At 34.9% G+C, this 24,368-nt stretch overlaps 2 protein-coding genes across 8 annotated transcripts; both read right to left on the reverse strand.

The window, feature by feature from the left end:
- Positions 1 to 2,943: 2,943 nt before the first annotated feature.
- Positions 2,944 to 9,158, reverse strand: LOC105162938 (OTU-like cysteine protease family protein). 7 transcript variants are annotated; one of them, XM_020694063.2, is made up of 10 exons: positions 9,007 to 9,158; positions 8,784 to 8,894; positions 8,351 to 8,423; positions 8,168 to 8,213; positions 6,984 to 7,092; positions 4,684 to 4,775; positions 4,526 to 4,588; positions 3,898 to 4,016; positions 3,307 to 3,382; positions 2,944 to 3,217 (listed from the first exon to the last, which is right to left on the reverse strand). In XM_020694063.2, exons 3-10 carry the CDS (start codon positions 8,413 to 8,415, stop codon positions 3,161 to 3,163), a joined length of 627 nt encoding a protein of 208 aa, XP_020549722.1. In that variant the 5' UTR covers positions 8,416 to 8,423; positions 8,784 to 8,894; positions 9,007 to 9,158; the 3' UTR covers positions 2,944 to 3,160. The 7 variants fall into 7 exon arrangements, with proteins under 7 accessions (XP_020549722.1, XP_020549721.1, XP_020549720.1 ...); XM_020694062.2 differs by having other exon boundaries at positions 8,351 to 8,430; positions 9,007 to 9,157; XM_020694061.2 differs by having other exon boundaries at positions 8,351 to 8,430; positions 8,784 to 8,911; positions 9,007 to 9,144.
- A 2,289-nt stretch (positions 9,159 to 11,447) lies between these two features.
- On the reverse strand, positions 11,448 to 20,873 carry UBP23 (ubiquitin-specific protease 23). Its single transcript, XM_011081113.3, has 11 exons — positions 20,352 to 20,873; positions 18,906 to 19,020; positions 16,343 to 16,453; positions 15,623 to 15,795; positions 15,154 to 15,480; positions 14,601 to 14,726; positions 13,627 to 14,292; positions 13,405 to 13,503; positions 12,682 to 13,321; positions 12,490 to 12,583; positions 11,448 to 11,910 (listed from the first exon to the last, which is right to left on the reverse strand). Exons 1-11 carry the CDS (start codon positions 20,607 to 20,609, stop codon positions 11,751 to 11,753), a joined length of 2,769 nt encoding a protein of 922 aa, XP_011079415.1. The 5' UTR covers positions 20,610 to 20,873; the 3' UTR covers positions 11,448 to 11,750.
- Between the last annotated feature and the right edge of the window lie 3,495 nt (positions 20,874 to 24,368).

Consider the following 24,368-nt stretch of genomic DNA (forward strand, 5'->3'; position numbering starts at 1 on the left):
CAACAAATTCATTAACTTTTGACTAACGGATGAACGTATTTGTTAGACTGAAATAAATTTCAGAAAATATAATTTTTTAAAGCACGAGAGGTTTATATATAATTACAATAAACTTTTAAAAGGGGGATTGTAGTTACAGCTTTAAAAAGACAAAAAAAGTAAAATATGATTGTTTTCATTTTTAAGTTATCTCCGGGACGATTCAAAATATACCCAATATTTGTCATAATTCAAAAACACCTTATTTAGATGTTTTTAACTGTTTTAGCATAAATACATACATATACATAAATATATATATATAAAAAGATATGATTTGACAATGAATATTAATTTTTGTCTCCCAAAACACAATATTAAGTATGCAATACTTATTTTAAATTATCTCCAAAAATAAATTTCAAACATACATACTATCACTAACAGACACTTATTTATCTTTGTTTTTCTCTTTATATCTCTATTAAATACAACAAAACACTCAAAAAATAAATCCAAACACTGCGAATGGTAGTAGAATATTTCCAACAACTGAAGAATTGTGTTTGGAAAAGGTTTAGTGTTGAGTAGGGAGAAGAAAAGGCTAAGATGAAATGATTTTACTTAAGCTTTGTGAAATCATCATAATCATATAACCAACCAAAAAGACTTACATCTAAAGCTATATATATATACAACTGAACCTCATCATATGCATATTATCTTACACAACTATCAATACTAGTTTGGTGAATAACACTTTTGCCTTTTCCAACTACAGTTTTGAAAAAGTGCTTTTTAGCTTTTGATTTTAAAAAAATATTTGAAATGTTAGCTTTTTATTTATAAGATTGATACAAAATTCACTTTTAAATTAAAAATTAGAGCAATTAAAGAGGTGCTTTTAGCCGTTTTGATTTTTTTTATAAATGAATTTAGCTTTCTTTTGAATTACTTTACTCTCGTATAATGATTTTAATTTGATTTTATACTTTTAAATTTATTTGTAAAATTTCCCATCTAAAGCTAACAAAATTTACAATTTCACACATTTAATATTTTAAAATTTTTATATTTTATTTTTTTTATATTATCTGATATTTACTCGTATATTGTAAAATAATATAAATTAAATTGCTATGAGTAATTGAAAAAATATAGTTTTTGACAATATAGAAGTTTGTTTGCTGTGTATGAATGAACAATTATATTATATAGTGAGAATATTATTGAATTTTTCAATTAGGATTTAATATTTTAATAATATATAAGACAAATATTTTTAAAAGGTTGAATATAAGATACTAATTGAAATAAAAAGTTTATTATATTTTAGGATGAAATAAAGTTTATTATCAAAAGACAAGTGCATATATTAAGTAAAAATAATATCTTTTTAACATATAAGGACGTGACGGTCTTTAATCAATTAAGGTTGTTTTAGAAATATTCTTTTTCAAATACAACTCAATTTAACTTTTATCTGTTTTTCACTTTTTTTTTTTTTACAAACATTACCTACTTTTGATTTTGTTATAACTTTTAACTTTTTCCACGAAAATCACTTTTCTAAAAGTAGAAAGTTTGGCAAATACTCCCTTAATCACAGTTAATCTCCTTCTAAAATCGCGAAGTTATTTCTTCTCTAAAAAATTTTGAAATCATACTTGTACTCACTCTAAAAATCACTGTCCACTTCTGTTAGGACTTGTGTAGAAATGACTGACCTCAAGTAAAAAAGAAATACATAAACTTCTAACTTTACGTTTCATTCAACATTTCATATAAATTAGGGATAATTATGCTCCCATCCCCTGAAGTTTGGTGTAATTACACGTAAACTTCCTTGTGGTTTGAGAAATTACATCTATCACTCTTGAGGTTTGCTTTCATCTAATAAATAAGTCCTCCCGTTAGACAAAATTCACCGAATTTGCTGATGTTAACAAAAGAATTGAAGAAAAATCTATATTTACCCCTGATTCACTTATTACTGATTTATTACAGGTCAAATAATTTTTTTTATGATCAAATTACCCTCATACGTCTTCACGAGTTAATACATATGAGGAGGTATATTTCAGCGGTATAAGAGTAGTTTAGTTCGAAAAAATTATTTGACCTACAATAAAATATCAATTTTATTCAATTTTTATGTTAATATTAGCAAATTTAGTGAATTTTACTAATAGAGGGATTTAAACAGGGCAAACCTCAGGAATGCCAGATATAATTTTCCTAACCACAGGACGTTCACGTATAATTACGCAAAATCTCAAAGGAGGGAGTGTAATTATCCCTATAAATTATTGATAGTACAGTTATCATTTCCATTGGTCACAACTATCTTTTATTTAACATCAATAATTCAAAAATAAAATTTTGTTACAGTTACTCCTTATAAATATAAAAATACTGCTATGGGGTCTTTATTAATATATTAAAAACAAGTTATAAGACATCACAACCATATTGCACTGTACATACACGAGTTATAAGACATAACAATCGTATTGCACTAAACATGCACGACTTATACGACATCACAACCATATAACACTACACGACTTATAAGACATCACAGCCATATCGCACAACCATATTGCACAGTTGCACGTCGGATTTAGCAGCCCCATGATTGGAGTTTTTTCTCCTCGTCTCAAGGAAGTTTTGGTTACCGGCAGTTAAATTACACCATGTTTGGTCTAGTTACAAACCAACCTAAAAAGTCGGCTTGAAATGTTCTGGCGATAAAAGTTCAAACCAACTCTCCCTGAAAACAATATAAAAAACTTCCAAAACCTCTCGAGAAACAATACCAAACACTCAGCACATTCCGTAATATGCATTTCAAAACCTTTCAACACTCAAACTTATTTTTTTAAAACCTTACAAAACCCACCTAAAAACAACTCCAAACAAGAAGGATTGATACAATTTTAAAGAGGTAAATAGCAGTCAAAATTGGGACAAATTTCATCCAACCCCGTATAACTGAAAGAAATTGTAAATATTACAACAGCAGCAGCACATAAGTATACAAGTCAGAATGGTTTCTTTCCTTCCACAGCAGAAAGAAAGATAGCAACAAGCAGATGGTCTACAAAACATTGTTGAATGCAGATATTTGATTACACCAATGATTGACTCGGCCAAGTTTTATTGGCTCAGGTAAATCCCGTCATCTGTATTCCTGGAAGTTCACATGACCTGTTGCCCGTGCATGCTCCATTGCTTCCTGCAGTGTTCAACCCGAAATATAGACCACAACTTAAAGATTTCAATAAGTGAAGGGTCTAAGAAAGAAAAGGATGGGTTTGATATAACCTTCTGCCCCACAAGTCCAATTTGGCAAACTCCACATCGCAAAGTGAAGTTGGAAGTATCCGTATAACTCCTCTTCCTAAAATTCAGCAAAAGACTATTAAAAACGTGTTGTGAATTCTAAGAAATAAGCAGCATTGACAGTTCCAAACCAAGTCATTAAATATTCATGATCACTGATTGGGTCGGATTATATAAAGCAGCCAATATGAAACATCACAAAGTTAGCTCAAATACCGTAAAATCAAAGTTTCTTGTAACTTATCATTCAGAATATATGCAGTGAGTTTTGAAGTCTATGTTAGGTTAAGCAATAAGAGAAAGCTTCTTTTTTTTCCTGCTTGAGCTAAAAAGAAATGTAACAAACACAGACTCCAAGCACAAAAATGTGATGCGAAAATACATGGAACTATTCACATAACCATTTCAGGAACTACTTATTAAACAAAGAAAATTTACAAAAGAATTGCTTTAAATGATAGAAAATATGATTCTTTGGTAGAGGGAAGATAGTGCAATCATAGAGAACGAAAAGCCACTGATCAGAATGAAGAGGAAAATCGAGTAAGATGCTGCAACTCTTAACATTTTTACCTTTGCTGGTCTTTAACCAGATTAAGAGCAAGTCCCTCGACAGGGCCCACAGTTCGGTCCTTCTGCACGGGAAATATGGTCTGATCAAATTCAGCTGGAGCTCCTTCGAAGGGCGACATCTGTTGAAAGGTAGACATTTATATAGTGCAACAAACAAATACAGATTCTTCAGACCAGACTCAATTGTGCAACGATTTCACATTTAGGGACTTACTATTGCGCCCACAAACACCCTGGCCCCCATTCCCCCCCCCCCCCCAACCCAAAAAAAAATAAAAAAAAATAGATATGTAGGAACTAGGAAATATATTATATGGCTCTCTATTCTCATCAAGTGTTTACATAGAGAAAAAAATATTAACTAGAAAATTTCAATTTGACAGCATAATCTATTCAAGACCAATTCTAATAACCTAAGGACCGCCTTTATAAAATACTCATTAACATGCACGCCTCATGCACGCTGAGTGAATAACACAAATCAAAAGGGAAATATGTTGAAAGATTGGGCATAAACAGGTTAACTTTTCCAATGAAGAATCCTCACATCTGATCAAGTACGTGAACATACAAAACACACAAACACAGTCATCTACAGAGAAAGAGGGGGAAAGACAAAACTTCATACTGCTAAAGCATCGTAGTGAAGCCCATCGTATATCAACATGACTCTTTCCGCAAAGTTCTTTTCCTGTAGATACAATCCATAAGAATGATGAATCAAATAACAGTAAGAATCCAGCCATGATACCAATGAACTAAATTAGATGGATTCTTAACACCAACCTGCCCATACAAATCACATCTTGTGGTTTGGATGTCATACGCTGCAATCTCACGCCCATAATATTCAGCTAATATTGAAAGCTCAATGGCACCTAGAGGGAAAAGACCAAGAAAGATGAGCCATTCATGCCAGAGGGACAAGCTTAACGTATCAAAGTGATTTACTGTAACAATCAAATACATTAAAGGCACTTAACATAGAAAGACCAAGAAAAATGATCCCTTTAGATTAGTGGTCAAGATTCTATTCACGGATGTGTGGTATTGTAAGAATTAAATATGTAAAAAGTCTCAACTAATGATGTGGAAGAATGTTTATGTCCAAGAAACTCTTAGTCTAAACCTTACAAAAAATGAAGTGGCATGATCATTGACTAATAATTGAAATTTACATCACTTGGAGAAGCAGCAATCCGCAGGCCAGAAACATAATAAGATTTAAAGCACTGTCATCAGACAGATAAGCATCACATATGTATAAATATACATACACAAAGCACACACGCACGCACACGCATACGCATGTATATATACACACTAGAAAATATCACATGCACTGCACATTATCTTTTGCATCAATCGTTGTTGGGCTAAAGTTGATCATCTCACTTCAGCACAGGCACATTCTTGTGTGTAAATGTCTTTTTCTCAATTAAATGACATTTTTTGTCTTGCATTTTAGATTTGTATTATTATATTCCCATATAATACTTTATTCACATAAATCCTATGGATAGTTTTTTTTCCTTTTTCTTTTTTATTAAAATGTAGTCACATATACTGCATGCCGGCACTTTTAACAAAAAATTGAGAAGAACTTTTTCACAACTATTCGCTCACAAAGTAACATACAATGGCTATAAAATGCAAAGACCAGAAACTAGTTATATATTATTCCAGAAAAGCGGAAAAGATTATAGCAAGCTTAAACTTTTACCATAAAACATAACTACCAGAAGCAGGATCTATAAAAATTCAGCAAAATGAGAATACATGATCAGCAGTAATTGAATTCTGGAAGACAGAGTTCGAAAAAGAGAAGACACTAACAAGAACACGGTAAACACATTTATAGGCCATGTTTAGGCTTTCAAAACCACATTGAGGTCACCACCACACACCATTTGAACAGAAGTTAGACAATCTCAACTACAGCATCTTACAATGTTGAATGTTGTAAGAGTTCTTTGCAAAAGTGAGCAAATGGTAGATTTGGTCCACCACGAATTTTAGAACTCAATTCTCCAACAAATAACTTCACTACATATATCCTTGTAGATCCAAATTTCTAAATATTGCATCAAATGCATTAATGTCTTTAACAATCTTAAACCCATGATTCTTAACCTCTTATTGCTTTATAGAAAATGTGGAAATGATTAGCATTACATTGTTTTCAGGACAGGTAATTCTTATCACTATTCTAGTATAAATGGCAAAAGAATGACACAATCACAGAGATATTCGTTAATTATATGTTCTAGGGCCATAGAATCCTAGCAGAGTTGAGGTGCAATAAAGGCTGTGATGAATCCCCGAATTGGCCCACATCCTATGCAGTGGCCAGTCTCAATAATTAACCTTGACATACAGTTACCAGTTGATATCAGCATATCAGGGTGTCTTGGTGTTGATTGTTATTGGCCAGTGAATAAGGTAGTGAATGTGAGGACTTTTTTCCAGTTTAGTAAGACATATGGAGTCCCATTAAGATATGTAACCTGAAATACAGAGTCTAAACATCCAACATTATGCTTGGTTTCACTTTGAGTCTTGGGAAAAATGTTCTGGGGAATATGTGAAGAATAAAAGTATATTTGGTTTTATTTTGAGGACAAACTTTCCATTGTAGATTTCTTTACATCTAACCTGTTATTTGATTGGTGCCGTCCCATCATTTTTAATACTATATTAGTATAATGATAGAAAGATATAGAGATATATATTTTACCATGTAATAGTTTGAATTTGTATAGTTCATTGATTATTAGACATTTCTCTAAAATAATTTGAGGGAAGAATTTGACTTTTCATTTAAATGTTTGGATTTATTCTGAAGGAATGACAACATTCCCAAAAACAAAGCCCAAGCATCTTTTGAAGGCAGCTGCTTTGGCTTAGATGCAAACAGTATTCCTTGTCATATGGTAGCAAGAGCAGCCCAGACCTCAGCCCTAAGGTTCAACTTCCATCAAGAAGCAACCTTTCACTCACAATGCACCGAATATTAGAAATCTTTAAAGTAGTTTGTTGCGAGAGGATAAACAAAGTGTAAAAATGTTACCAAATATACTGCTTACCTCCCCACTTCTCTGGGTTAAGAATCCATGCGCAGTACTCTTCATTAGTCTTTCCAAGAAATGCTTCAGAGTACTTCTCCGGATCGCTGGCCACTGTAGCTGCTATAACCTTCAACAGTTCGAAGTTATAAAATGTCAAATGGAAAGAAAAATACAGGCAACCAAGGTTCAATGATGTTCGTGTTTGAACTTTTACAGCGACATTTTAATGCAGTGTAAACTCTTCAACTACATCAAATGACTAACTCAACTAGATGGAGCAAGGACAGCATGTCAGTACAATAATATCTGAGTTAACTTGCAACGTCACTCTCTGACCAAAGTTAAACTTACTAAAACAATTATTTCATTATTCTTTAATGATTGTATGTATCAATTAGAACAAAATAAGAGTTCCTTGTTTTCTTTCTTTTTAAATAAATATTCTCCCCACATACCATAATAACTACTCCTATTTCCTTTTCAAAATGCTCGCTAATAATGTTCCATTTAAGCATCCTCCAGTTAAATCATTGTGATGTAACCTCTCTAATTCCGAGATCATTGGTGTAAGGAAAAAGGTGTAAAGCTACCTGTAACTTTTACTTGACTTTGGCCCGGAATTAAGAGGGTTTTTGAGTAAGCTCATTTAAAAGAGCTTATAAGTTTCAATCTTAGAAGATATTTTTCGAGCTTATAATAATTAAGAAGCGCATCTTATTTTATAAGTAAGTTATTGAAAATATTTGGGTAAAATAAAATAATGAAACTTATAAGATGTTTGTTAAAAAACCCAAGGGAGTTTGTAAAAGAATTCAAAATAAGTCGGCAATTGCTTCATTTTCTAAATGAGTTTATAAAATCTTAACATCTTATTTTGGATTTTATAAGCTCATTTTGAAATTTTACCAATTTCTTTATACCATTTTATAAGCTGGATAACATCTTATAAGATATCTTAAAGACCTTACAAACTCAATCAAGCACCCTCTTACTGCAATTCAATATGGGACATTTAAGAAGTTACAAGCACAAATGCAAAATGAATAAAGTACCTACGCATATTAATTTCAGATCAACTATCACATGACTGTAAAATGTAAATTGATTACAGGTTTTCATTATCCAAGTATCACAATAATGCATCACAAGTGGAAAATTCAGGAATCGCATTGCCAAATGTATAACATGATCCAAGTCATAACCTGTCTCAGCTCGGACGCCTTGTTTTTGTCGTGATCCATGACATAACTGAAAATAAAATTCCATAAATCAGTTACTATATAGATTCACACATGTGCACTAATCGAAATAACTCTGGAGACAAAGATAGTCCTCCGCCTTTACTTTTGAGGCAATTTAGGTAAAAACTAAGATTCAAGGCTTACCCGACTGCATTGAAGAGGCAACTGTTATCCGAAGGAATAACTCTCCTAACCACAACACCTTCCATTTTTACACCTGAAACCTACATAATCATCGTTCAGGATTCAAGATTCAAAGCAGAAACAAAGATTCGTCCTTCATTCTTATCATCCTACAATCAAACAGATTTGACAACCTAGAGTTATAAAGCACAAAACTTAAGCAGTTCTTGCCCTATCAACCCCCAAACTCCATCCCCTCACACACAAGCAATGAAGCAGCCATTTTAATTCAATTCACAACCATTTCATCCAACAAATCATACTCACGAATTTTAATAACATCAAGAAAAAAATCAGTAAGCAGCCATAACTCACCAACAAAGGCACAATACCACAACCTTCGTCCAATTAACACTAACTACTGATTGACGAAAGCCGGTAAGAGAATGTATACCTAAAACAAAAAGCAGAAAATCGAAACAGAGGCGAATTCGAGATCTGCGCTATGTCCCACCAAATGTTCTTGCGTGACCGCTGAAAAAGCAATTAAAGCAAAAGGGCATCCCTGGCAAAAGGCAGAACCTATAATTGAATTACTATAACCACCATAATCAGGTTTTCACAGCTCTGAATCTGCAATTAATGAACGCAGGAAAAACGCTTTAATAATTTGTTACGGCAAATTGCAATAATCTCAGTGGTTGTGCAGCTGTAGATTTCTTGATTGGATATGAAGTTAGTTGCGGTTCCCATCAGCAAGAATATATTATCTTAATTCGAGCTTTCTCGATAGAAACTGAACAATGCTGGATCCGAATAAGCAATTCAAAAAGACGGTAATCGTTTTCGTGCGTGGTTTCTGATTCGATCGATCCAAAGCCCAATCTTTTTGGGCTGACAACGCTTCTAGGGCGCTAAACAGTTTGATTTGAGCCCAACATATTATTATTTAAATTTATTCAAATTATTATTAAAATTAAAAAATTATGATTGAATTTTATTTGATTAATAATATCTAAGTTTAAATAAATTTTAATTAAATCAAATATAATGAATAATTTGATTTTTTTAATATATTATATTATTTTTATACTAATCGAATAGAGTTCATGTCAAGCTGAAAAGCTTATCAAATCAAAGTTTGGTTTAAATTTAATTTGTCAAGTTTAACACATTAAATTTAAATAAATTTTTATATAATTGATTTCAATCAAATATCCATTAATTTAAGTTGTTATTTTTTCAACACACCACTAATAGACGCATTTAATAGGCTTTGATCCCTACAGGCAACGACTCAAATGTAAAATGTTGAGTTCTCAATCATTACATATAACTCAAATGTGTCCAAAAACACAACATTGGCATGAGACATTATATCAATGCTAGTTTATTTATTTATTTATATTAATATAAAAAGAAATAACTCTCCACACACACAAACGGTTGTTAATGACAATGCTACATTAATTTTTTATGAAGTCGAAAATGCTTTTTAATTGATAAGATAATTAACTTATTCAACTTTTTAAATTTTACTTTAAACGATCAATTATTTTTTCTTTTCTTTCTTTATTATTTTTTTTAACGTAATGTATTGGTTTATATATTTTACTCTTATTTATAATATATTTCAAAACGTGAAAGATTATTTATTGTATGTGATGCCCCTTAAAATTATTGGGTCAAGCCCACAAGATAGCCATACTAGCTGGCTCATCAGCAGGACAGGGCCAGCTAGTATGGCTCACCAATAGGACAGATAAAGCCCATCAGTAGGGAAGAAAGGCCCACGGGCTTACATACTATTTTACTGAACTGACAGACCCAAGAAATAAGTCAATTTCAACCGAACGCATCGCATCCAACTGGAATAACATGTCATGTATCTTGGCAACTCATTTGTACACTTCACCCTCCAGATAATTCTAGGTAAATCAGACATAAATGAGTTGGAAAGTTTATGAATAACTAACTCTAGGGATTGCAAGCAGATTTGATAGGGTTTAGTCCAGCTCGCATATCTCAGTTAATACTTATCCAAATTTCCAACGGTCTGTTGCGTATAACAACCAATTCAAATAGCTTTCTAATACCGTATGGAACTTAGTACTTGACTTTGTATTCAACTCTGTACAAGCCTATAAATAGAGGTCTTGTGCAGGTTTCTAGTAACATCATCCTTCATGCTCAAACTCTCACTTACACTTATTATTTCTCTCGATTTTTGAGTTATCCAAAGCTTATATTTTGCACTCCATACAAATACATACACCTTATCACCATTTTATACAATTATTCTTACTTTCTTTCAAGTTTTTTCTTTTATTTTTTTTATAAAATCGTTATTAATTTAAGCATTAGAGTGCTAACCTCTGTTTGCAGGGCAGTCCTTCGATAATCTTAGAATTTCCTTGAAAATCCTTCGATCCTTGTGGTGTGGCCAAATTTCTGGTATGCATCAATATGCATATAGAAACGATATGTTACAACGGCTAGCATAAAAAATAAAAACCCTCCACATTTCCAAACAGTAGTTAATAACACTGCCATATTAATTTTTAAATATAATAATTATATCCCAATTATTTTAAAAATTAATTATATATTTTTTTTTCGGGGGTAACTCTGTGCCATTCTAATACAAGTAGACCAATTATTTTATTCTGTTGACAATACCTTTTGATTCTCTTTTTTTCTTAATAAATATTTATGTATTTTATTTTTGTTTATAATATATTCTTAAATTGAAAAACTGTGAAGAATATACAATTCCTAAATTGTATAAATTTGAAGGTTATAATTTTTTAAAAAAAATAAATTAACTCAAAAAACAATATTACCTCACTTAAAATCAGCTTATTCTCTCTCTCTCTCTTTTGTTTTTACTTTTCTTAATGTTATGCTCACTTTTTTTATATACATAAAATATTCTCACATCAACCAAAATACACATATTTCTCACTGTATTATATTTATATTTCTTTTTAATTATTTAGCAAATATACAGGCATACATACATCTATATATATACATGTGCACAAGTTACATGAATAGCTTTTCATATCAATTCATGCAAAGCAAAATGACGAACTTCCTAAAAGGAAAACGGACTGTGTGAGGGAATTTTGTAAACTGAACAATCTGTAAGGGTTGATACACTACACTGATCATAGCTCATGTCTTCCAAATTCACTTCAAACTATAGCCTCTGGCAGCCTGCCTCTCTTCTCAAAATGAGGCCATAAGCAAGAAAAGAATAAAATTAAAAATAAGGAAAAACTCGATTACGAGGAGGAACTATAACAAAACTCATATCTGAAGCCTTGTACCAACAAACTCATAGCAACCGGCTGAGGAATTAACGAGGATTGAGATTCTTGTCTTGGAACATCGCAACATGCCCAATGCTCCATCACCATCATATCCTAAATGGTTGGCTTTTAAAGCTCGATCTGTCCAATTTCCCTCTCTTTCTTTTTGAATTTTTCGTGGCGATTTCTTGGAATAAATTCGGTCCACCGAAGCTAATATTTGAGCTCCTTACCTTCTTCCTCTTTCCTCTGTCATATTCCTCATCCCTGTCACCAAGATATGTTAGAACCAATACATGTTGACAAAAATGATAAGTGAACAACTCATGGTATCTGATAAAGATATGAAGATTTTTGCAATTCATGCCGCTTAAAACCTTTCAAATCCAAACAACTATAACTGATCCAACTAAAATCAAATGGACACAATATCACTCGAAACCTGCAAACTTGCAGAATATATATCAACCTTTACTTGGCAATCATCTTGATGGAAGCCAAATTCAGAAACTAGTAAGTATATGTTAGTGTTCCAAAACCGCCTCAATCGGTATCTCCAGTTAGTTATGTGATTAGCTAAAAAGTTTCCTTCAGTCTATATATCCAGGAGAACCTCCTCCAATTGGCCCAAGGACTATTAATCCCTTAGAACAACTTTGTCTCCAACATCCTTTTCCAAGTTCTTGTAAAATATTTCTTCATTGCTCAGCAAGCTGTATGTCAGGTGATATTTTACTATAGGAAAAACAATAAATAGCCCAATGATAGCAACCAAGTTCGATCATAATCTGCCACCAGGAATCTTTCTATTGCCAATGCAATCAGTATTATGAAGTGGACGCTCACCATTCATCGCCAATGTATCCGATTTGGGTTGCCCTTGCTTCCCTTGCTTCTGAGTTGTCTGAAACTGAAACATCCATGTCATCCCAGCGAGCAACTGCAGTCAAGCAAACAAACATCAGGAAGGAAGAAATGACCAACTGCGGATGGACAATGTCATCAAGTTGGTAAATGGTCATTTGACATATTGCTTACCAGTTGTCTCTTCTAAGCCTCGAGTAAGTATGCTCATCAGACCAGTCTGCCTCATTTCCCATGTGTAACCTTCAGAATCTCCAGGTTCTTCAGCAGCAGATTGCCTTACTGGTGGCTGCTTTTCAGCTGAAAGTGTGGTGCCATCTCGAACAACTCTCTCTCTAAATTCATTATTGATACCATTACCTGATATTTGACCTTTGCCACCAGTGTTTTTAACGCTTAAATTCTGATTGTCAACATCTGAACCACGTTCTGCTTTCTTTTTCTGAGAGTGAGTTGGTAATGATGCATCAGAAACAGATGGCCCAAGATCTGATGGTAAGTCATTCCCACCCAAGACATGTTTCCAAGTGGGAGAGTTCTTCCGCTGAGAACTACGCTTCCTTTGCTTGTGAGTTTTCTTTCTCATGCAAAAATGTGCACCAAATATAATGTTGGAGCTGAGAGACATGGCGGCAACCTGATACTTGAACAGCTTTCTTTTCACTTTCAGTTCGGGTCTTTTGGTCTCAGCAATCCCAAGACAAAAGTGCTCTCCTGTGGCTGGTGAGAGTGATAACTTGGATCTGACACCTCTCATCCTGTGCCCATCTCCACGAGTTTCCTTATCACCAGTCTTCCTAGGGGCCACTCCAATCTTGAAAAGAACATAGTTAGTGAACTGACAAACAAGTGCTCATAATGCAGGTATGGTTTCATGCAAGAAGAGGAAAGAGGTACCTGACTCTCGCCATTTATGTTCTGCTTTGATGATTTCTCATGGCTCACTTTATTCCATGCTTCCGCAATCACCGCCATTGGCATGATCTTACCATCATGCTGAATGTAAAAACAAGCCAGATTACTATTTCTACCTTATATCGCAACAAAGTAAAGAAAAAGAGTAACATCATACAAGAAGCTAGGAAAGACCATGTTGGAACACGTTTCCGGAGCAATTACCATTTCAGAATTGGTGCCATCCATTTTGCATGTGTCTCCAGATGATGAGTAGAGGATACTGCTGTTTGGTGGCTTCTGAGTTGATTCACTTGGATTTCCCTTGGGATTGTCATTGTAGCATGCGGATGGAATGACTACATCACTTGATCCCTTTTTCTTAAGTGAATCTTGCGGCACATTGCAGTCGGGGAAAAGGCCCACAGATGGCTTTTTATCTGGCGTAACAGTGAAGCTGTTGTTGCGGGAAACATCTTTGGCAGCAGTACAACCAGAGTACCCAACAGTTGAACATGACTCTCCCTTACGGCCCACAGAATTAACATCAATAGTAGAATGGTCCTGTTCATCCATTTTGCCATCTGCATTCTGAGAAGATATTTTCTTCAAAGGGATCTCCCTTGGCGTAGTGGTGACTTGTGCATCTTTCGCAGATAAAGGAGCAGAAAAAGAACCATCTAACTTTTTCTCGATTGAGCCATTTTGACTTTTTTCTCTTAACTCCAGATTGAATTTTGAATATGCAGCATTTCCAACTGCATTCATAACGATCTTCTCTTTATGCACAACATCAACAGGTTTCTTTGTTGGGAAACTTCTCCTATCTCGAACATAAAACAACATATAGGCCTTCTGTTCCAGAACTTTCCTCTCGTTAACTTGGATGACCTGTTAAATGTCATAGTTAGGAACTCACAAAATTTTCAACCAAGCAGAATAGTAGGGGCTTGCATCTAAACCAGATTCACAAATGAAAAAAATTTAAAGCAGTATAAACAATCCTTAAACTGAAATAGGAACTGCAAATAATGTTACTGCACGGATTAGGGTTAAAAATGTTTGCATTTTCATCCATTTAAATAATATGTAATTGCTTGAAAAGTCCGTTTCAAATTGACAAGTTAAATTAGAAGACGAACTATTGATGTGCCTGCTTTTAAGGAACTTAACAATTTGCAACCAATATTTCCGCATACCTGATTGTCATCAAGGGAATACCACATGCCACTTGATGTGCGGACAAAGCAGTAGTAGTGGCCAGAATGAGTGCTCCAACCCGCATGAACAAGAACACCATAGAGAGTGTATTTCAGATCCCCATCCTGCAGTTATTATAATACAGAGACTGCAAATGTCAAATAGACAGCAAATATAGGGATCATAATCAAAGCAAGCAGCATTTGAGTTGTAAAGCATGGATGTCAAGAAAAACCAGACACATTTCTATAAACTGTAACCAGACAAAACACAAGAGTCGTAAACAATAACTAGACCCCTTATAGCAGAAGCAGAGAAGAAGGTAGAGAAAAGTATCATGAATATATCAAAATTGAAGCCTCTATAATTGAACATAACCGGAAAGGGGGAAGAGGAAAAAACCAAACATTTCAAGTTGAAGCCTCTATAAAAGAAAATAACTGAGCAAAGAGGATGAGCAGCAGCAGGTGGTAGAAAAATACGATAATAAAATGAACTGAAACCTCTATAACTACACTCAACCCGAAAACAATATGAAAAAGTGAAACTTACATAGGGGCCAGTTACATAAGGTTTCAAGTCCAAGGTAGGTTCAAAAGCAATTTTCTTATCAATCTTTTGCCCTGGTAGATGTGAACCGAATCGCTTAAGGTGAACAGTAAGTACATAGGGTGCCTTGTGAACTGTTAGCTGCTTCAGAGCCTTAACTTTCTGTTTGCATTGCTGACACTGATACTGCTTAGCACCTCCATCTAACTGCTCTTTAGCCGTAAAATGAGCAAGTGCCTTACGTAACGAGTCTGCTTTCACTATTTCCAGACTCAAATCCAAGAAAGGATCAAATTTATTGGAGCAGAAGGAGCATTGCATGCATTTCACCTAGAAGAAACAACAGATGTCATTTGCACAACAAATAGAAAAGCTGAAAGACAGAGGTCCTTAAATTGAGCATAACCAGGGCAGAGAACCTCCAAATAATTTATCTTACTAATTTCCATATTTATGACAGCCACTAAATTACCTGACTCCTTAAGCGACCGCCAAATATCTTGTGGACTAAACTTTTCTCATAAGCACTAGGTGATTCACTGGGCAAACCAGATGGTAAGCAGCATTTGTGCATTGATTCCAGCAAATTCACCATATACTCATGAGCATCTTCTTGCCTGGCATTTCGAAAGTTCCTAGATATGCCTAATATCTTGATCAAGGTTTCCAACTTTGACAGAATATAAAAAATAAACCACAAATGGATTTAACGTATGTATAGATATATATAATGCTCCAAGAATTAAATCAGTATTAAGATATAAAATGCTTCTAGAATTTGCAAGAATAAAGGGACTAGTAGCAAGATTTCCATGAAAAGGAATTCCAGAAAAGTACATTTTGGTATGCATAAAAGGGTATGGTTAATTGCATTATCTTAATCTCTTAGATAGGTTGACACAAGGAGAGGAAGCAAAAGAACAGACCAATAAAGGGTAAGGAACAGCTAAGATTAGCATCTAACAACTCCTATACTGTGAGAAGAAGCTAAAACACCATTCTATTTTGGTAAAAAATCGAGCAAACCACGGCAGACTAAAACTGTCACGAGATATTCATTATTTTATTTCAAACCAAAGAACACAAGAAACAAGCTGCTAACCAAAAGTGTAGATACTGGGGGCGTTGCCAAAATCAGAATCAATAAACAAAATCATCAGGTTTTTTAAATAAATAACAGCACCTAGGATACAGCGCAAGTTTGAAACAAGATCTTTAGGCTCTAGAATTCTCCCGGTTGATTGCAGAGCACGGCTTACGTGTTTCTGGATTGCACATAGAGCACAAAAGCCAGCAGTACGACCTTCACAAAACACAAAAGGATGATCAGAATAGAATAAGATCATAATTTCAACTTATAAAAAGCCAGCCTAAACTAAGCACATGCAGTGAGTTGGAAAAGCACACATCTAGCAACTGAAAATTTGAAGGAAATGCTTTATAGCAAGTTTTCAAGTCCACGCGATTCGTTTTGCGCTTCTAATAATATGACCACGTAAGTTTGATATATGGGCAGGTGATTTCACATGCACCAATTTTCAGGGAACAAAAGAAACAGAAATCACTTTTAATATGCGCTTGTACATGTGGGGGAACGGAAAGAAAATGGCAGAATACAGGGATTAATAAAGGTATTACACTGCATCAAGCTCACAAAGTACACCAACAAGTTTAAGGCTATGGAGTCATCATTCTCCACAATCACAACTCTTGGACAATTTTCATATCCCTCCTTTTCGAGCGCTGAACCAAGTGCTAGAGCATCACTATGACACATGCAGCAAACTAGACCAGCTAAGTTTATATAACATTACAACAACTGTAGTCAAAGCATAGTAGTCAGTGGTGCACGGCGCACAATGGCGCCAAGGGCTCTTGGAGCCATGGCGCACAGTGCACGGTGCGGCGCGCGCCTTTTCAAAGGATGGCGCAAATATAAGAAATAATCATATATTTATATAATTAGTATTATTTTGACTAGATTAATTTATAAGTAGTTAAATGAGACATATAAAACTTTGTATGCTCTTAGCTTTGATAATGTGAATGTGGAAGTCTATCAGTCTACAATAAATACCGACATAAACATACAATAAAATATTGTAATTAATCATCCCAAAAAGAAAACACTACCAGAACAACTAAAGCACTCAAACATTAATAAAATCACATCAAATTCAATGATTCAATCGGCATAATTAGAGCTTGTACTGTTGTACAGGCCAAAGATTTACACTTCATGAATTTAGAAAGAAAGTCATACCATAAGTAAACAGTGACCAGCAATGGCAGATTACTATGGAAGAGAAGAAGAAGAGAAGAAGATGCATTGGCAGAGGAAGAAGAGAGAACTGAGTAAAGAAGAGTCAAGAATGATAGTTACCCATGCATGCAAAGTACTATAATTTGCTGAAATTCCTTTATAATTAGGGTTTCTTTTTTTTTTTTTTTTAATTTCATGGGCTTAAGCAACCTAGCCAGCAGCCGGCCGCCCAGGCCCTCTTCAGCATGGCGCGAGAGGCGCAGAGCTCACGCCATACGGCGCTCATGGTGCACGCCTTCTCCATGGCGTCGTCATAGCGCGCACCTGGGTGCCATTTCAGTGCTGCCCAGGCTTCGCCAAGACGAAGAGGGGCCTGGGCGGCCTGGCTGCTGGCTGGGCTGCCCAGGCCCATGAATAAAAAAACCCTAAATAAAAAAGGAATTTCAGCAAATTAAATACTTTGCATGCATGGGTAACTTTTCTCCACTCTCTGCCGTTATTTTTCTCTCTTCTTCCTCAACAAACAGTTCTCTCTTCTTCCTCAACAATGCATCTTCTTCTTCTCTTCCATAGTAGTGTGCCGCTGTTGTCCACTGTTTATTTACGTACGACTTTTTATCTAAATTCATGAAGTGTAATCTTTGGCATGTATAGCAGTACAAGCTCTAATTATGCCGATTGAAGATTATCTAGTAGAATCAGATGATTAGATTTAGGCTTATTTGTTTTTTGATAAACTATTTAGGATTTATTTGAATCTTTAAGACTTTTGCTATCCTTCAATGGTTCAACATTGGTCATTTTAATTATATAAAGTTTTGTTATGTTGAATTTGTTGTTTTATATGTCTTATTTAACTCCTTATACATTAATCTAGTCAAAATAATACTAATTATATAAATATATAGATTATTTCTTAAATTTGCGCCAGCATTCGAAAAGGCGCGCGCCGCGCGTGCGCCCTGGCTCCAGGAGCCCTTGGCGCCATTGTGCGCCACTGACTACTATGAGACAACATATAGTATGAGGTTTGTGCCATTGTGGAGCTTTTCTCAAGCATGTTCAGAAAAGATTGCCCGTCAGAGCCTCACTTAGAAATGGGAAGCATGCTCCTTTGAGTTTTGAGACATTGAACTATTTCTAAAGAGGAGCACATACTGTTATTACGTTCCAGACGGTTCTTAAGAATACTAGCAAGCAATGATATTTTGATCTTTCAAAACCAAATTCAAAAAACAAAAAGGAACTCCAAAAAAAATCATTCTACTCCACAATTAACTTTAGAAGTCATTTATCACTTAGTAGGCCCCTATGTCACAAATCCAGTAATGAAAGACATGGACATAAACCAAATATAAAAATACCACCATCATAAAAAATGCATCGTGCAAGGTATATAAAACACAATAGCAAATAGACTAGGCAATTTACTTTTGAATCTAACTAAAAAGGAAACTGAGAAGAGGAAGAGAGGAAGTAGGGAGATACTCACAAGAACTTTGATGCTTGCCACTTTGTAAATAAGCCGCTAATGGTTCAGTATAAGTCAGACATTGCAGTACTGAGTTAAGGAAACAAGTATTTCCAAGATTGCGTAAGCCGGCACCCTGAAACAACAGTGTGAGTTCCATAATCATGCTATTTCATTACCTCAAACAAATAGAAAAGCCTGAGGGTCTCACAGCACACAAAATCAATATATTAGTTGAAGCCATCAGCACAATCAAATGAAACCCACAATAGATCACCAAATCACATAAAAAAAGTCAGCTGATTTATTTTGTCTCTCCCAGAAAACTAACATCAACAAGTTATCTGCCGGGGAATATATTTCCCGGTTTGGATTCCTGAGATACAATCAAGTGAAGCAGGTATCCAAACTTGATAAAACTAGAAAACACAATATGGAATAGGAAGGCCATAGTATCTCAAAATAATACAAATAGATAAATTGAGAGAAAGAGAGAGAAAGAACGAAACAAGAAAAATCAAACCAATTGAAGACAAAATACTATTTTGTAGCTCTAATAAAGAGCAAAGAAGATTTTTATCCCTGAAAGCAAAAGAACCCACGTGATTTAAGTTGCTTTCCCTTTCCTTAATGGGGTGCAGCACTAGGAACTCGACTTTGTACATGATTACCAGGGTAACCAAATGTACCATATCCACACACTAACCGAACTTTACAAACTTACCAATCATTATTTGTCAACTAACAAATGAGAAGAAGATAAAATATGTGATCAAAAGCCTGATGGGAAACCATATCCAACCAAACAAAAGTTAAAAAGCTGAGAAGCTGAGAATTTCAGCTCAATATGATAAAGGCAATCCACAGTCAAGTGAATAAAGCAACCAAATGTATAGTGGCTTTCCTACAACTGGTTTCCTAACAAGGTCGACCACTCTTTGCTAAACAAGTTCTACTGCATATCAAACACCCTCTTTAGGTTTCTAATCTGGTGTCCTCAAACTAAGATACAAGCAGACTATTCTTTTTATTTTGCAAACCTTATAAAAGCACCAACTTCTTAATATAGGTCATCAAGATAATTCAACCAAAACAACAGAAATGATACTGGAAAAAAACAAAAGAAAAGGCCAAAAAACTCTAGAGTAATACTAGTAATAACAATAACGATAATAATAAAATTAATAAAATCTAACAAAAAATTCCTCATTTTCTATAAAATAAACAGTTAAGAAATAAAAACTTTTCAATCAACCATTGAAAAAGTTTGCAAAAAAGAAAAACCGCCAGGGAATAAAAGGTAAGAGCTGTTGCAGATGAGATATGCAGTAATGAGCTCCAGACTTAGAAGACTAGATAAAAATCAAAGTATATCTGACATAAACTTATAAAGAAAAAAGATTATCCAAACAGAAAATATAAATAAGACAGTTTTTAGACATAAAAAAATAAAATAAAAAAACTCACAATTCTGCGGAAAGAAATCTCAAAGCTGAGCTCGGGATCCAATCCAATCTCAGGAAGCTCCGGCTTATCACACTTCTTTCCGGACCCGGAAGCTTTATGGGCCTCGGAATTAGGATTCAAAGTCACCAGCTTAAACCCATTACTACCATTGTTCCCAAACCCATTGAACGGCTTCCTCGCTGTGTGAAACTCGATCCTCCGATGAAACAACGCCGAATCGGAGTCCAGTCCCGAAACAATTGGCGCCGCCTCCCCCATAGATAAATCAGAAAGAATAAAATCCACCGCCAAGTTCACCTCACAAACGTACAAACATAAGTTTCAATCGGTCTTTCTTCTGAATTTCTTCCCCAGGATTTCACACACCGGGGTGTTAGTGTGTGTGAATGAGAAAGAGGAGGAGGAGAAGGGTTTGTTGTTCTTGCTGTCGGCTATGGAGTGGAAAGAGCGTATAAACCCTACGGAGAGTGTGCGGCGGGGATTGAGCGCGTCGTACGTTTGATTGCGGTTTATGGATCGGGTGCGTTGAGGTCTATATTATGAACGGTGAGGTCTAAATTTACCTATTTCTTTTAGAAGTTAAAATGAAAAATAACTAAAATAATTTAATTAAAGAAGAAAATATTTATAATAAACAAATAAATTAGTTACTAATGTTTGAACGCTTTAATTAAGTTACATAATTCTATAACAAAAGTATATTTATTCTCAATATTATATTTGATGCCCCTTAAATAATTTTTTTTTCAAATTCAAAGCTAAGGATATGGGCCCCATTAATTAGTCTAGTTGGTCAAATGTTGTTCACCAACGAGCAAGGTGTCAAGCCCATAACCTGTTTATTCTTACAACTTGATAAACCAAAATATAAACTCAATCCAGCAAGATGACTTAGCATATAGCAAGGACGACATATCACATATACACTCGACATCACAAGACACATCACATCAAAAAATCTTCAATTAATTTCATTTAAACTGACTGAAGTTCACTTGTCAAGCAGCAGGTAAATGGATTCTCAAAATTCTTAAATGGACTGAGCAAGACTCATTCAAATATCACATCTTCGTTCTGATAAGTCAAAATCTCAATCTGATTCTTTTATTAGTTAGCTAACATGTACAACTTTTGAATAGAATATGACTTGTCTCCAACTACCTCCCGGATCTTGCTCTACGACTGCCTATAAAAAAAAAACCTTTATCAATCACATGGAGAACAAGTGTCTTGTACTCCCGCACTCGATTCTTTCTCAATTTTCAGCTACCTTTTAGAATACTTTTGCACTCGACACGACTTTAATCCCTTTGTCATCAAATTCAACCACTAGTCTCACAATATTTCAAGTTATTTATTTATTTATCTAGTTAAATAAATTAGTGAGTTAAAAATCAGAGTGCTAACCATATTTTGCAGGTTAGTCATCCTTTGATCTTAGGATTTTCATGAAAGATCCTTTGACCATTATAGTGCTACTGGATTCCAGTATATATTAATATTACTTCTTGTATTAATAATATGATAAATATACATTGCTTTTGTATAAAAATAAATAAAATTTACTTATATCGACGTAGGCAAGTGTTCCACATTGGATGCAGACGATGAGTTTGAGTGGCTTATAGGCTCCAAGACCTCCTCTACATAGAGAGAAGTCTTTTTAGGACAAACTGGTGAGGCTCATACGAAGCTAAATTGGATGATACCTAGCGCAGCGGGGCACCGATTGAGTCGCAAGCTGCATTATTTTGTGCCATATGTGGAAGCAAGGCCATGTACCCCACCCATGCCCCTCGTCTGGAAGGCTGATAATGTAGACAAACATCCCACATTAGTTGCAGGTGAGGAATTTGAGTGGCTTATAAGCCCCAAGCCCCCATCCCCAGCGAGACGCATTTTTAAGACTCGTGAGACTCATATGAAGTCAGAGCGGACAATATCTCGCACAATGGGGGCCCAATTAAGTGCAAGTCGCATCATTTTGTTGATGAAGGAAATAATCAACCCAGGAAAGGAAAGGTCGTCATTCTAGAAAATGAAGATACTGAAGAAGGAAAAAAGTCAAAAAAGAAAAGGAAAGGTTGACATTTTTGGAAAGGAAGGTGTTGAAGAAGAAAAAAGTCAAAGAAAAAAGAAAACATCGACTTACAAAATTAATATGGATATGACGAATTACTGAAATGGCATTGGCCAATTAATCCTAACCATGTGATAGGGGGTAGGTAAGGGCAATCCTAAGCAGCACATGGCTCACTTTGTCGAAACATGCAACAATGCTGGAACATATGGAGATCGTTTAGTCAAGCAGTTTGTCCAACCACTGAAATAAAATGAATTTGATTGGTATACTAACTTAAATACTGGCTCAATTGATGACGGGAACAACTAGAGCAAGAATTTTAAATTATTTCTGCAACACTAGATGTAATATCAACATGATTAAGCTTACGAAATTCCCGCTAATGTAAGGATGAACCAATTATCGACTATGTCAATAGGTGGAGGAATTTGAGTTTCAACTACAATGATCGATTATCCGAAACTTCCACCATTGAGATGTTCGTCCAAAGGATGCATTACGGCCTTAGGTATATTCTCCAAGGAATCCTACCCAAATATTTCAAAGAATTAGCTACCCTATCCCATGATATGGTGTTGAGCACGACAGCGAGTGGGGTTAACGGACCACCTATTCAGGAGCTTCGCAGAACCAATGAAAAATAAGAAGTAAAGAAAGGGGGCGAGCTCTTTCTAGAAGCTCCAGACAAGGAATCAATTAACGTGAATGTAGCATCTTTCAAGCTCAAAAGCATGACAAAAGACAAGTTGTCCAAAAGAATAATGCTCCTTTCAAGGAACCGCAAGGAAACTAACTTTGAAAGAAATGCAAGCTAGACAATACCCGTTCCTTAATTCCAATGTCTCTAGGGTATTTGACGATTTGTTGGAAGCTAATCTTATCGATCTGCTCAAAATCAAGCGACCTGAATAAGCCAAATGGATGGATGATCCAAAACATTGCAAATACCACCGTTGGTTGGGCATTCGAAACAAGATTGCTTCATATTCAAGGATAAAGTTATGTAACTGGCTCGCCAAGGTAAAATCTCTCTTGAGAAAAATACTATGACAAAAATATTACTACAATCAATCGTGGATCATTGGATAACAATAATGCTTCATGCAACACCACACATGGGAATAATACTTCAATCAATGAGGATACACTACTAAGAAAAGAAAATTCCTCTAACATTGATGAGTGTATGACCATAATTACTTTCATGGTTGAAGATTTGTTGCTTGCATCTAAGCCTCATAATTGTCCTTTGTTCATTGCTGGATATGTACGTGAACAAAAGGTGAATATGATTTTAATCGGTGGAGGCTATGCAGTTAATATCTTACCTATGCGAACTTTGAAAGAATTGAAAATTCCTATGGATGAACTCTCAGACAACCTTCTTATGATCCAATGTTTCAATCAAGGAGGACAGGGTTGTTGGGCTTATAAGGATGCAATTGATAATGGACGACATGGTGTCGACTACACTATTTCATGTTATAGACGCAAAACTTCTTATAACATGCTTCTCGATCATCCCTGGTTACATGAAAATGACTTTGTCCCATCTACATAGCATCAATGCTTCAAATATTGCCGTGATGGTATAGTAAAAAAGGTACTTGGTGATAGCAAACCTTTTTCCAAAGTTGAGTCACGATTTGCAGATACTAAGAATTATATTGAGGATGCTAAAAAAGAAAAAAAAGGCTCCGCCCTCCAAAGAGCCAAAGTTATATGGTGAGCAAAATGTGAGAAAGAATGATTCATCCACCACTGAAGTCGAATTATCAAAGAATCTAACTTCACCATTTTCTCATATCAACATGAATTAGCCATCTAAGCCGTCACTCAAAGGATTTATGCCCTCAATCCAAAAGAAGAAAGAATATATGAGGTTTGGCCATAGATGAAAATGATTCGATCCTAAAGCCTTTAAACTTCTTGTT

The sequence above is a fragment of the Sesamum indicum genome, linkage group LG5 (assembly GCF_026168435.1).
Source record: "Sesamum indicum cultivar Baizhima isolate 11 linkage group LG5, ASM2616843v1, whole genome shotgun sequence".
NCBI lineage: Eukaryota > Viridiplantae > Streptophyta > Magnoliopsida > Lamiales > Pedaliaceae > Sesamum > Sesamum indicum.

What these genes read in the sequence shown, in the direction of transcription:
- LOC105162938 (XM_020694063.2), bottom strand. Translation starts at nt 8,415, where the DNA reads ATGGAAGGTGTTGTGGTTAGGAGAGTTATTCCTTCGGATAACAGTTGC. An exon ending in AGGCGTCCGAGCTGAGACAG is followed by an intron (nt 7,093 to 8,167) that starts GTTATGACTTGG and finishes GAACTGTTGAAG; the next exon opens with GTTATAGCAGCTACAGTGGC. An exon ending in TTCACTACGATGCTTTAGCA is followed by an intron (nt 4,017 to 4,525) that starts GTATGAAGTTTT and finishes ACCTTTCAACAG; the next exon opens with ATGTCGCCCTTCGAAGGAGC.
- UBP23 (XM_011081113.3), bottom strand. Translation starts at nt 20,609, where the DNA reads ATGGGGGAGGCGGCGCCAATTGTTTCGGGACTGGACTCCGATTCGGCG. An exon ending in TCTTGTTTCAAACTTGCGCT is followed by an intron (nt 15,796 to 16,342) that starts GTATCCTAGGTG and finishes TCAAGATATTAG; the next exon opens with GCATATCTAGGAACTTTCGA. An exon ending in CTTATGTAACTGGCCCCTAT is followed by an intron (nt 14,727 to 15,153) that starts GTAAGTTTCACT and finishes TAATAACTGCAG; the next exon opens with GATGGGGATCTGAAATACAC.